At 45.0% G+C, this 11,840-nt stretch overlaps 1 protein-coding gene across 2 annotated transcripts in view; it reads left to right on the forward strand.

The window, feature by feature from the left end:
* LOC102196746 (transcription factor COE3-like) overlaps positions 1-11,519 on the forward strand; it is a 58,109-nt gene extending 46,590 nt beyond the window's left edge. The window contains exons 12-16 of one of the 2 annotated variants that reach the window (XM_005743402.2): positions 498-563; positions 3,885-4,047; positions 5,343-5,546; positions 6,031-6,201; positions 9,924-11,519. In XM_005743402.2, the coding sequence (XP_005743459.1) occupies positions 498-563; positions 3,885-4,047; positions 5,343-5,546; positions 6,031-6,201; positions 9,924-9,955 (636 nt within the window). In that variant the 3' untranslated portion in view covers positions 9,956-11,519. The remainder of the gene's footprint in view (positions 1-497; positions 564-3,884; positions 4,048-5,342; positions 5,547-6,030; positions 6,202-9,923) is intronic. The other variant, XM_013913413.1, reaches the window with a different exon arrangement.
* Positions 11,520-11,840: the final 321 nt, after the last annotated feature.

Here is an 11,840-nt window from a genome sequence, read left to right on the forward strand (position 1 = left end):
TAAAGACCTGGATGGCCGCTAACTTTCTGCTTCTTAATTCAGATCAAACTGAGGTTATTGTACTCGGCCCTGAAAAGCTTAGAAATATGGTATCTAAGCAGATTCTTACTCTGGATGGCATTACCTTGGCCTCCAGTAACACTGTGAGGATTTTCACAGGTTTCTTCCTGTTAAAAGGGAGTTTTTCCTTCTCACTGTCACCAAGCTCCTGCTCATAGGTCATTTGATTATTGGGGTTTTGCTGTATTGTTGTAGGGTCTTTACCTTACAGTATGAAGCACCTGAAGGTGGTTGCTGTTGCGTTTTGGTTCTATATGAATAACATAATATTAAACAGAATTCATTAGAGCTGTTGAAGATGTTCCTGCAGCCTGTTCACACCTGTTCACAAGTGACACTGGCAACACGACTTCATCGGCTTTTGTTACTGACCTCATGTCCTCCTCTTCTTCTTCTGTTGTATCACACTACCACCCCTCCTCCTTTGTTTCTTTCAGGAGGTGCTGTTGAAGAGAGCAGCAGACCTGGTGGAGGCGCTCTACGGGATGCCTCATAATAACCAGGTAAGCTGCTCACCTGTCTACACACATCAGCTGACATCAGTGTGTTTACCTGTGCAGGTGACCCTGATTAACAGATTCTTGTTGATATATTCAATTCAATTTTATTTATATAGCGCCAAATCACAACAAAAGTCGCCTCAAGGCGCTTTATATTGTACAGTAGATCACACAATATTGAGTCTAAAGGCTGACCGGAGACGAGGTGTGCGCACGAGCTGTGGCTGCAAGTGCAACATACACGACGTCATGTGGCGTCGGCACACCGAGGACGCCGCTTCAGTTTGAATCCTTTTGAATCTTTGTGTCTTTGAGGAGGAACATGAGTAGAAAATAAAGAATGAGGCGACACAAATAGGAAGTGTTCACTGTTAAGTTAAACTCTCTGAACAAACTTAGTGAAACAAGCTGTGAGCATGTGTCTGTTAACCCAGGAAACAGTGCTTCAGATTTATTAGACAATTAAAAAAAAATGTAATCTGTCAAAACGTGTTTCAAACTAAGAATGATGTCATTATTTATTCATCAAACAACAAAATGAATTCATGTTTTTATACCCAAATAAGAGCCGGCACAGAATTGAATTCAACCACTCAAATGGATGAAGACAAACTGAACACTGAGAGCGAAACACAGCTGAAGTACCTCCACCTGTCCAGCAGAGCGCTACTGATCCACATTATCACGTCTGGTTTCAAAAACTCTGTGATGTCATCTTTTACTTACAGTCATTGTGTCTAAACCAGCGCACCGCCTTTTGCTCTGAGACGTCACCATGTTTTCACTTCAGTGGTTTGAGCAGCTTCAGCTTCATGGACATGAGTGGAAACAAACTGTCATAAGAGCTGCACGAGTCTGACTGAGAGAATATTTATGAACATTTTTACGCAGTTTTACTGGATTGGCCAATCACAGTAAGGACAGTCAGCGTAATCACAACCAATAATCATGTTTCACAGATTATTGATGACATCATCATCAGACTGTCTCACAGTTCAAACCGGAGCTTCTTTAATTTCACATGAAACTCATTAAACAGGACAGACTTCCTCCTCCCCCTCCTCACCACCTCCTTCAGGTTTAGGAGTCACAGCCTCCTGAAACACTGAAACACTGGCAGAGGAGGAGGAGGAGGAGGAGGAGGGAGCTCTTTATATCCCCCATCCTCCCCAACAGAGTCTCTCCGACACGCTTCTCAACCCACCAGTTAATCACACACACACACACACACACACACACACACACACACACACACACACACACACACACAGGTCTATTGAAATGAAAGTGTAACCTTGAACAGAGTGCAGAGCCTGTAAACAAATGTAAATCCAAATGTAGTGATAATAATAATAACTGTGTGTGTGTTTGTGTGTGTGTTATGTATGTGTAAACTGAACATGTGTGTTTGTGTGTGTGTTATGTATGTGTAAACTGAACATGTGTGTTTTTGGGGTCTTGAGCTGTTGAAGTATAACGAGCCGCTCTCAGGATCTTTAGCGCATGTCAGACAGACATCAGAGTGCCCCCTGCAGGCTGGTCAGTGAAGTATCGTGGATCGTTACCCTCAATTACACTGGAAAAAAAGACAAAGAAGAGAAAGATGGTGGCAGTAACAATATAATGACCTCAGTCTGATGAGATAAAATCAAAAATAAACTGACTGAAATCAGAAATCACAGAAAGACAATAAAGTGCCTTAGACTGAAAACTGCATGCTAGGGTTAGAAAACATGAACTCTGCTGTTTTTCACTATATTTCACTACCAGAAGGCAACACTGCAGGCATTGAGGGCAGCTGCAAGTACCTGGGGATCCCACAGAAAAAAGGGAACCATGAAGAGGTCGCTATGAAAGCTGCAACCACCAAGTACCTGCAGAGGGTCAGGCAAGTCCTGAGGAGTCAGCTGAATGGTAAGAACAAGATCCGGGCCATCAACACCTACGCCCTGCCCGTGATCAGGTACCCTGCTGGGGTAATAGGCTGGCCAAAGGAGGAGATAGAAGCCACTGACATAAAGACAAGAAAGCTCCTTACCATGCATGGAGGGTTTCACCCCAAGTCCAGTACCCTGAGGCTGTACGCTAAGCGGAAGGAAGGGGGCCGGGGACTGGTGAGTGTCAGCACCACAGTTCAGGATGAGACAACGAACATCCACGAATACATTGGGAAGATGGCCCCAACCAACCAAGTGCTCAGTGAATACCTCAGGCAGCAGAAACCCAAGAAAGAGGAGGGAGACGAGGAACCATCATGGAAGGACAGGCCCCTGCACGGTATGTACCACCGGCAGATAGAGGAGGTGGCTGATATCCAGAAATCCTACCAGTGGCTGGACAAAGCTGGACTGAAAGACAGCACAGAGGCACTAATCATGGCAGCACAAGAACAAGCTCTGAGCACAAGATCCATAGAGGCTGGGGTCTATCACACCAGGCAAGACCCCAGGTGCAGGCTGTGTAAAGATGCTCCAGAGACAATCCAGCACATAACAGCAGGGTGCAAGATGCTAGCAGGCAAGGCATACATGGAACGCCAACTGGCTGGCATAGTGTACAGGAACATCTGTGCTGAGTACGGCCTGGAAGTCCCGAGGTCAAAACGGGAGATGCCCCCTAGAGTGGTGGAGAATCACCGAGCTAAGATCCTGTGGGACTTCCAGATACAGATGGACAAAATGGTGGTGGCTAACCAACCGGACATAGTGGTGGTAGACAAACAGAAGAAGACGGCCGTAGTGATCGATGTAGCGGTTCCGAATGACAGCAATATCAGGAAGAAGGAACACGAGAAGCTGGAGAAATACCAAGGGCTCAGAGAAGAGCTCGAGAGGATGTGGAGGGTGAAGGTAACAGTGGTCCCCGTGGTAATCGGAGCACTAGGTGCAGTGACTCCCAAGCTAGGCGAGTGGCTCCAGCAGATCCCAGGAATAACATCGGAGATCTCTGTCCAGAAGAGCACAGTCCTGGGAACAGCTAAGATACTGCGCAGGACCCTCAAGCTCCCAGGCCTCTGGTAGAGGACCCGAGCTTGAAGGATAAACCGCCCGCAGGGGCGAGTGGGGGATTTAATATACCTTACATTATATCACAGGAATGTATTACAGGTGTTTAATTGTAATTTATCATTATCATCTGAAACAAAGTGACCACAACTCTCAATTAATCAGTCTTGCCTTTGGTGTTAATGCATGAGTTTTAATTTTAGGATGATAGCTTCTCCACATTTCCAGTATAGATGTTATGTGATTATGTTCCCTCCTGAGTCTCTGCAGCTGCATGAATCCAGATATTTAAATGCTCCTGTGTCTTTCCGCTCTGCAGGAGATCATCTTGAAGCGAGCAGCAGACATCGCTGAAGCGCTCTACAGCGTTCCCAGGAACCACAACCAGATCCCATCGCTGGGCAACACCGCCTCCCATGGCATGATGGGAGTCAACTCTTTTAGCGGGCAGCTCGCCGTCAACGTCTCTGAGACAACGCAAGGTATGAGCGGCCCGATAAATCCTGCAGGTGATGGGGGCAGAAGTGACATTAAAGGGGTGGCTGTGGTAACCCTGGTCACATGACACATTTTACGAGTACTCTACAGAGTCTACTACTAAGTCTACTAAGAAGGACTCTGGTGCACCGAGCGTTAGATTTGTGACCAGCTCAGAGCTGAATGTCACTTTGATGGACATGCGTGTCTTTGTCCTGTCTCCCTCCTCCCACCCAGATAGCTGCCTCTCCCCATCCCAAATAATGCCTTATGTTTCTTCCTGTTAAACAGAAGCTTTTCCTTCCCACTCTCACCAAGTGCTTGTTCAAAGTGGGTCTTCTGATTGTTTGGCTTTCTCTGTATTAATGTAGGGTATCTACCTTACAATATGAAGGACCTTATTTGGTGCTGCCTAAATAAAACTAAATTGAACGGACTGGAATAGAGGGATGAACAAAGAGTTAAACCATGAGAAGAACTGGAGTCTTCTGGATCATTCAGCAGTTCTGATTCAGCTCTAGTGTGCCCCTTTTCTGTGTTATAGGAACCACAAAAGGTTTGACATGTAGTCCAAGTTTTCTGTGAGATCCCAGCAGGAAGAATCTTTCACTGCAAATTCTCTTGTAGCCCCACCCACTGTCGTCAGCTTTGGGACCACACATTTCCAGACTCAGATTCACCAGCACTCTGTCACCAGATGAATTAAAAACATCAAGCGGCCTTTCTCTTATTTTAACTGCTCCACCTCCTGTTTGTCTTTACTACACTCTGTCTGCTGAACTCAAGTCCATACTCTAGGATCTGATTGGCTACTACTACTCAAAGTTCAGCAAGGATTGTTGATGGTCGCATTACTAGGATGTTGTGATATGAAAGACCAATCTCATATGAACGATTATGTGAACGATTTTCCAAATTCCACTCTTCCTGAGCATGTGTATGTGGGTGGTGTGGTGGTTTAGCACTGAATGCTTGTATGTCTCTCTGTGTTCGCCCTGTGATGGAAGGTGGACCTCTCCAGGGTGTACCCTGCCACTTGCCCAATTAAAGCAGGTGTAGGCTCCACCCCCCTCCAGCAGCTCCAAAGGATCTCCAGCAGAACTGGGATCAGCCCACCATCTGTTTCCTCTGCCTGTGAAACCAGGATGTTGCATTATCAGTTCTAAAGTGTTTAGGAGTTCAAATACTTGCTGAGAGGAACCTCCATGTACCGAAAGTTACATGCAGCCTCATCTAGCATAAAACTAGCTTACTGCACTTAGTAATACTGCAGTGTTACTAACACTGTACTCTCTTCCAGTCGGCTACAGTCGAAACACCAGCAGTGTGTCACCGCGAGGATATGTACCAAGCTCCACCCCCCAACAGAGTAACTATGGCAACACAGTCAGCAACAGCATGAATGGCTACGGCAACACAGGCATGCCAAACCTTGGGGTGGCAACATCACCCGGTTTCCTCAACGGGTCCTCAGCCAATTCACCCTACGGCAGTAAGTATCAAGGTAAATGTACTACAGTACTACACCCACTACTACTAATACTCCTAGCAGTGCTACTACAACCACTACAAGGAATACTACTCGTACTAATTACACTAATCCCTCTAGTGCTGGTCCTCTATCTTTGAACTTTGTAGTAATCAGGCCCCATCTTATCTTAATGACCTTGTAGTACCATATCACCCTATTAGAGCACTTCGCTCTCACACTGCAGGTCTACTTGTTGTTCCTAGAGTATTTAAAAGTAGAATGGGAGGCAGATTGATTGTTGTTTTTTCTCTGTATGTATTATTGTAAGGTCTACCTACAATACAAAGCGCCTTGAGGTGACTGTTGTTATGATTTGGCGCTGTGTAAATAAAACTGAATTGAATTGACTGGATAGTACATCATTCATGTAAGACAGAGCTAACCATGTTAACGGAGTGTAGTTTACTGTCCCATCACAGTTACTGGTTAAAATGGTTTCTGACCTGCTGTGTTCCAGTCGTTCCCTCCAGTCCCACCATGGCCGTCTCTAACTGTAACTCCTCGCATGGAGTTTTTTCCTTCTCGGCTGCCGTCAAACAGAAGAGCGCCTTTGCTCCCGTCGTTCGGCCGCCAGCTTCACCTCCTCCTCCACCCAACTGCTCCGCCAACAACGCCAATGGGCTGCAAGGTGAGACAGCAGCTCCTTGAGTCTACAAATTAAAACTCCTTCTTTCCGAAGTCAGTAGAAGTGTTAGGGACAGAAAGAATACTTCCCGGGACTGAAGACATACTTTGATCGTAGTATGATTGAACCTGTGACTAACAAAGCTTATGATTAAAACGAAATAGTACATTCATATTTTTATATTTTGTTTTCAAATTCCTTCATGTCTTTATGTCTTTATGCATGCTCAATCATCCAGGTAAGTAAATCTCTGGAGCGACGAAACGTTTCTCCCACTGAAAACGTTTAACGATTAACAGAATCAACTTTTGGGGATTCATGTCTTTAAACATGTAGATGTGGTGTAATTAAAGCGAGTGAGCCTCGAGAGTAACATGAAGCTGAACAGATGTTTGATTCAGTTTCATCTGCTCTTCTGTAAACAACCACATGTCTACAGACGAGTAAATGGAGTGAACACACACACACACAGACACACACGCTGGGTCGAGGTGGGTAACCCGAGTCCTGTTAGTATTGCATGAAGAGTGACAGGCCAATGCATGTTTTATTCACTACAACCCACAGATACATCCTCTAAACACACATGCCCACATGCATTAAACACACACACACACAGGAAGCACACACTCTGGCAGCCAGTGTGTGTGATGTCAGTGTTTCTGACAGAGAGGTTTGTCGAGTGTTAAATATTCATGTTGCTCTCCGCCTTCGCCGAGGCAGAAAGGCCACAGTGTGTGTGTGTGTGTGTGTGTGTGTGTGTGTGTGTGTGTGTGTGTGTGTGTGTGTGTGTGTGTGTGTGTGTGTGTGGATCCATTTGCAGGGTGATGAGTAAATACAGTTTGAATGTTATTAATAGTTGCAGCTGCAGCAGCCAGAAACTGAGCATGAAATCAGTGATTCACCTTCAAACGAGCACCTGAGAAACAATTTCATCCTGACATCATTTCAACGTGGTTTCTAATTATTATTATTATTGTTGTTGTTGCTGTTTTAAAATAATTTCATTTTGAAATCACTACTTGTGTTTTGTTTCTGTGAACATGTGCTTCATTTATCCCAGAACGTTTCAGTTTTTGTGAAGGAGTGAAGCGTCAGTCTATAGACATGTGTGTGTGCGTGCGTGCGTGCGTGTGTGTGTGTGTGCGTGCTTGTGTAATGAGCTGGTAAATTAAACTGCGGGCTGCTACATGCATTTTGTCGTTAACAGGAAGCTAATGAGGAATGATGTGTCATCATTTTCAGCTCAGATGTTTTTAAAAACTCATCAGATTCTTTAAGGTTTTATTCGAGTCACAACAGGGACAGGTGGGTGGAGTCAGTCTCTTCATCAACAAACCGTCCGTTTTGTTAACTGCTTATCCAACTTTAGATTATTTTGTATAAGACAAAGGAGGGCGGTGCACAGAATCAAAGAAGCAAAGCTCACCTGAAATCAGAGGAAGGAGGCATCTCAGGATTATTTAAACGTTGCGGATCAAGTCCGACTGTCCTGAGACATTCCGGTGTGGAGGAAGGAAAACTGTACAATAAATAAACAGTTCATCATCAGGGAAGCATCATGTGACCTTTCCCTTTAACACACTGGTGAGGTTACTGAGGTCTGTGAAGGTTTAGTGCTCAGGATGGACAGTGGGCCTTCTTCTTCTTCTCCTACAACAAAGAGAGCAGATTTAGAGCTGAGCTCGCCGTGAAACGGGATGTACGTGGGAGGATTTGTAGCCATGAATCACTCTGGATTGCACGGGATTTTGTCTCCCCGGGGCATTTCCACCATCCTGGAGTCAGCTCACATTCTTCTGAATCCTGTTGCGTGTCTCCATCAATAACAGGAAAAATATCTGACTCACAAACCAGGACGGCATCATCAAAACCATTTTGCCTGTCCAGGTGAAGTTTGACATGTGGCTACAAACCTGACTGACACAGCCAAGGCTTACGTTTCATTTTACTCTAAAGCATTCCTCATCTGAACGATGCAGCCCATCATCCTTCTGCTTTTACTGACACACACTTGCTCACTGTAGGCTTCCTGTGTGTGTGTGTCAGTGGTTGTCTTCTTCTACCGTGTGTCCTTTTATGAATACACGTCAGTGCCCTAATCCCCCCTCCTCTTCCTCTGCTCGTGTCACTGTCCTTGCTTCTGCCGTCCTCTCCTGTCTTCTTAAAATGTTTCACAGCTGAGGTGGAAAATGCAGCTCTGCTACATCCTGTAGTGTCACTGTAACGACTGTCGCTGCTGAAACCTGCGCTGGAGCATGTCGGAGGCTGTAACCAGAGCGCAACGAATAATTCAAACTCATGTGAGACAGAAAAGGTTCCTCTGGAAACACGTGGAGTGTTAAATCTGCTCAGTTTGAATGTGGAACGTGTTTTCGTACAGTGAGCAGAGGTTGATGGAGAGGTTCACAGGTCAGAGTGTAAAACTCTTCCTTCACAGCACTTTTGCTCTACATGACTCGTCCAACTGACCATTCACGCTTCGATGAACCGAGAGCAGCTGTGAGTTCAGTATCTTGCCCAAGGTCACTTTAACACACAGAGACTGAAGGAGCCAGGACTCAAACCACCAGCCTTCTGATTACTAGCCAACCTGCTCTACCCGCTGAGCTAGAGCCACCCCAGGCCAACAGTTCAACGAGATAGCAGCATAAAAGCAAACGCGCATAAGATTTCATCGTGCATGTCTCACGACTTCCTGAAAAGATTTAGAGATCAATTAAAACCGCCGCCTCCTCTGACTAACCGCAGGGCGCTCCTTTCAGACGTGCAGAGGCCAAGTGGAGACTGTCCTGTAGTCTGACCAATCAGAAACAGAGATTCTGTTGGGACATCATGGATGCTACGAGCTAAGCATGAGATTGATTGGTTATCAGCCTACAGGTCACAGCAGCATCCTGATGGTTTGGGGGGGAGGAAGGACCAAAACTGTAGGGTTAGGACAAACATCTGCAGACGATGAACAAACCTGGACTCCATTACTGAGCTGAATACAGGCCAGACCATCACTCACTGAAACATCTGGATTAAAAACATGGTGTGAGCAAAGCTTTATTCAAACATGAGCAAAGTACTGATATTTTTTTTCATCTAATTAATTCTGTTTTGTTGTGGAAGTTGTTTAAATAAAGTGCAAACGCTCAGCGAGTGGGTTTAATCACATGCTGCAGAGAGCGCTCTGGTCAAACGCCAAAGCGGCCTCTGAAGATGGGTGCTCACGTCTTATATATGACCTATACCTCCCAGCTCAGCTCATCCTTGAACCTTCCCCCCCAAGGAGAATTACGACCAGCCGTCACCTCTCTTACACGCAGTGCCTGGATGTCTCTGACCACATACAAGAATAGAATAGAATAGAATAGAATAGAATAGAATAGCTCTTTATTGTCATTGTTACAAAAACAATGAAAGGCAGTTTGGCATCTCTCCATGTGTGTAAAGTTCACAATAGCATAAGCATTTACCCATACAATGGCCCCGCTGTGAAGCTGTGATAAACACAAGGCCCACTTGTGATACTATCCTACATGCATACAACTACGTGATAAAGTGATGCTACTATTACTAAAGTGATATTGTCAAAACATGTGATCAATACATAGAATAAAGAAATTTCCACACCTGATGTTTGCTCTGCAGGTGTCACACCTGGCTGTCACTCAGTGACACACATCATTTCTGTTGTATGTTTATAATTAATGAATTCAAACCTCGTCTCTCTGCAGCCATGTCCGGCCTCGTCGTTCCTCCCATGTAGAAAACCTTCCTCCTCGTTCCTCACCTGTCTCCTCCCCCTCAGCCACGAGCACTAATCACCTCAGAGGAGGAGGGACCTGTGGCCTAAGGAGGCGGGGCCTCCGGCAGCAGCCAGTCGTCTGCGACTGGGCCGAGCCTCTAAGAAGAACCTGAGAAGGACTTTTTGTAGAGCAGCTTTCTGCGGGTGCTTTCAGCTGTCTGTAATTATTCTGATGTTATACTCTATGTTTGGGGGCGGGGTCATTCAATGTAAAAACTGTGATGTCACATCTAAGACTTGACTTCACTTAGTCTGCTTGTGATGTAATCTTAGTTGAAGAAATGGGAATCTAAAGAGGAGTGAGATTAAAGGCTTCAAATTACAGGACACAGTTATCAGTGTGTCTGTCATACCTAGCAATCGGGGTGCTAATGGTGCCCTTCATCAGCACCCTGATGAGGAGCAGACAATGAGTGACATGATAAACACCTCTGAAAGCACCTGAGTTCAGGTGAACCTCAGTGGGGGGAGGCAGAACACTCCCTGTTTTTTAAAATAATCCAGGACATCTCATCATCAAACCTTTGCCAACCTTTAGCCAAACTGAAGTGTCATATTTGAAGAACGTTTCAGAAAAGAGAGATGAACACAGAAGCAGCAGCACTGATTTTAGTTAGGCTGAAGGTTCGAGGGAGGTTCCTGTTATTTCTGCTGCTGCCAGACTCAGAACAGGGGGGACGAACAGGAAGCATAGCTATGAAAGGCTCCTTCCACTGAGAATTCACTAAAATCTGTTGCAGTATCCGGCGGCGTCCATGTTGCCATGAACAGTGTTTATTTTATCAGAAATTGCAGCAGGAATAATTTGAGGCCTTTAATCGTTTCAGTAACCTCAGCACATAAACTTCTGACCTCTGAAAGCACAACGATAAAACAATAAATGAAAAATATCAGTTTGTCCCTTGAAGTCCCGCCCTTCTTCTTTTAGCCCCGCCCTTGTACGTCTGTATTTTTTTTATGCTTGCGCTATTAAAAAAAAAAATCCTGCATCCTGATACGCTACTGTAACTGTCTGTCTTCTTGTTCAGAGTTGTCTTTCTAACCGTAGCTCCTCCCACAACCCCAAAGCTCCTCCCATTCATTCAAGCCCCGCCCCGTGTGTTTTTCTCTGTGGGTTTTGTGATTTTTGCCAAAGTTGTAGCTGGCTGAATATTTATACGTCACTGTGGTTGATCACGCTGCCCCGCCCGTCACCAAAATCACGAGGGAAACTCTTTTGTAACATACAGATTATAAATATGTATTTATATCTGAGATTGTTTTGTATAAATGTCAAATCATGTCGTCTTCATGGGGTTTTAGACATGTGTGTGTATGTGGTGTTGCCACACTGAAAAACAACCATCGTTTTGTATTAAAAAACAAAAATGAATGTCTTCACACATTTATAGTGCTGTCAATCAAAGCTGACGTCCAATCAGCTCCACTCGTTTGGTTTCAGTTGTTTTTAATGTAACTCTTGTTCAATGACTGTTTGGCTGTTTGGAAATGATTTCTTCACAGTGAATAAAGACAGCAGGTTGCTCTGATCGACTCCAGCACTTTCTTCAAATAAAAGACAAAAACAAGCCAGTCAAAGCTGAGCATGTCAAATAAAATCAACCAATCACTGCAACGTGCTTAAACCTAATATTCAAGGTCAGCCTCTCCACACAGTAAGATCTCATTATATCCAGGAGTAGTGATGCAGACTGAGCTGCAGAAATAAACCAGCCTGATGTAGCAGAGGAGAGAAGCACGTTCATGTTTATGAGGTCAGAGAAGAACAAATGTGCTTGTGCATAACACGATTGTTGGTGGCAGAAGAAGGAACGAAACCAGCTGTGTCCAGGATAGGTTTGGTCCC

The sequence above is a fragment of the Pundamilia nyererei genome, unplaced genomic scaffold (genome assembly GCF_000239375.1).
Source record: "Pundamilia nyererei isolate P.nyererei 1_Seehausen unplaced genomic scaffold, PunNye1.0 scaffold00131, whole genome shotgun sequence".
Classification (NCBI taxonomy): domain Eukaryota; kingdom Metazoa; phylum Chordata; class Actinopteri; order Cichliformes; family Cichlidae; genus Pundamilia; species Pundamilia nyererei.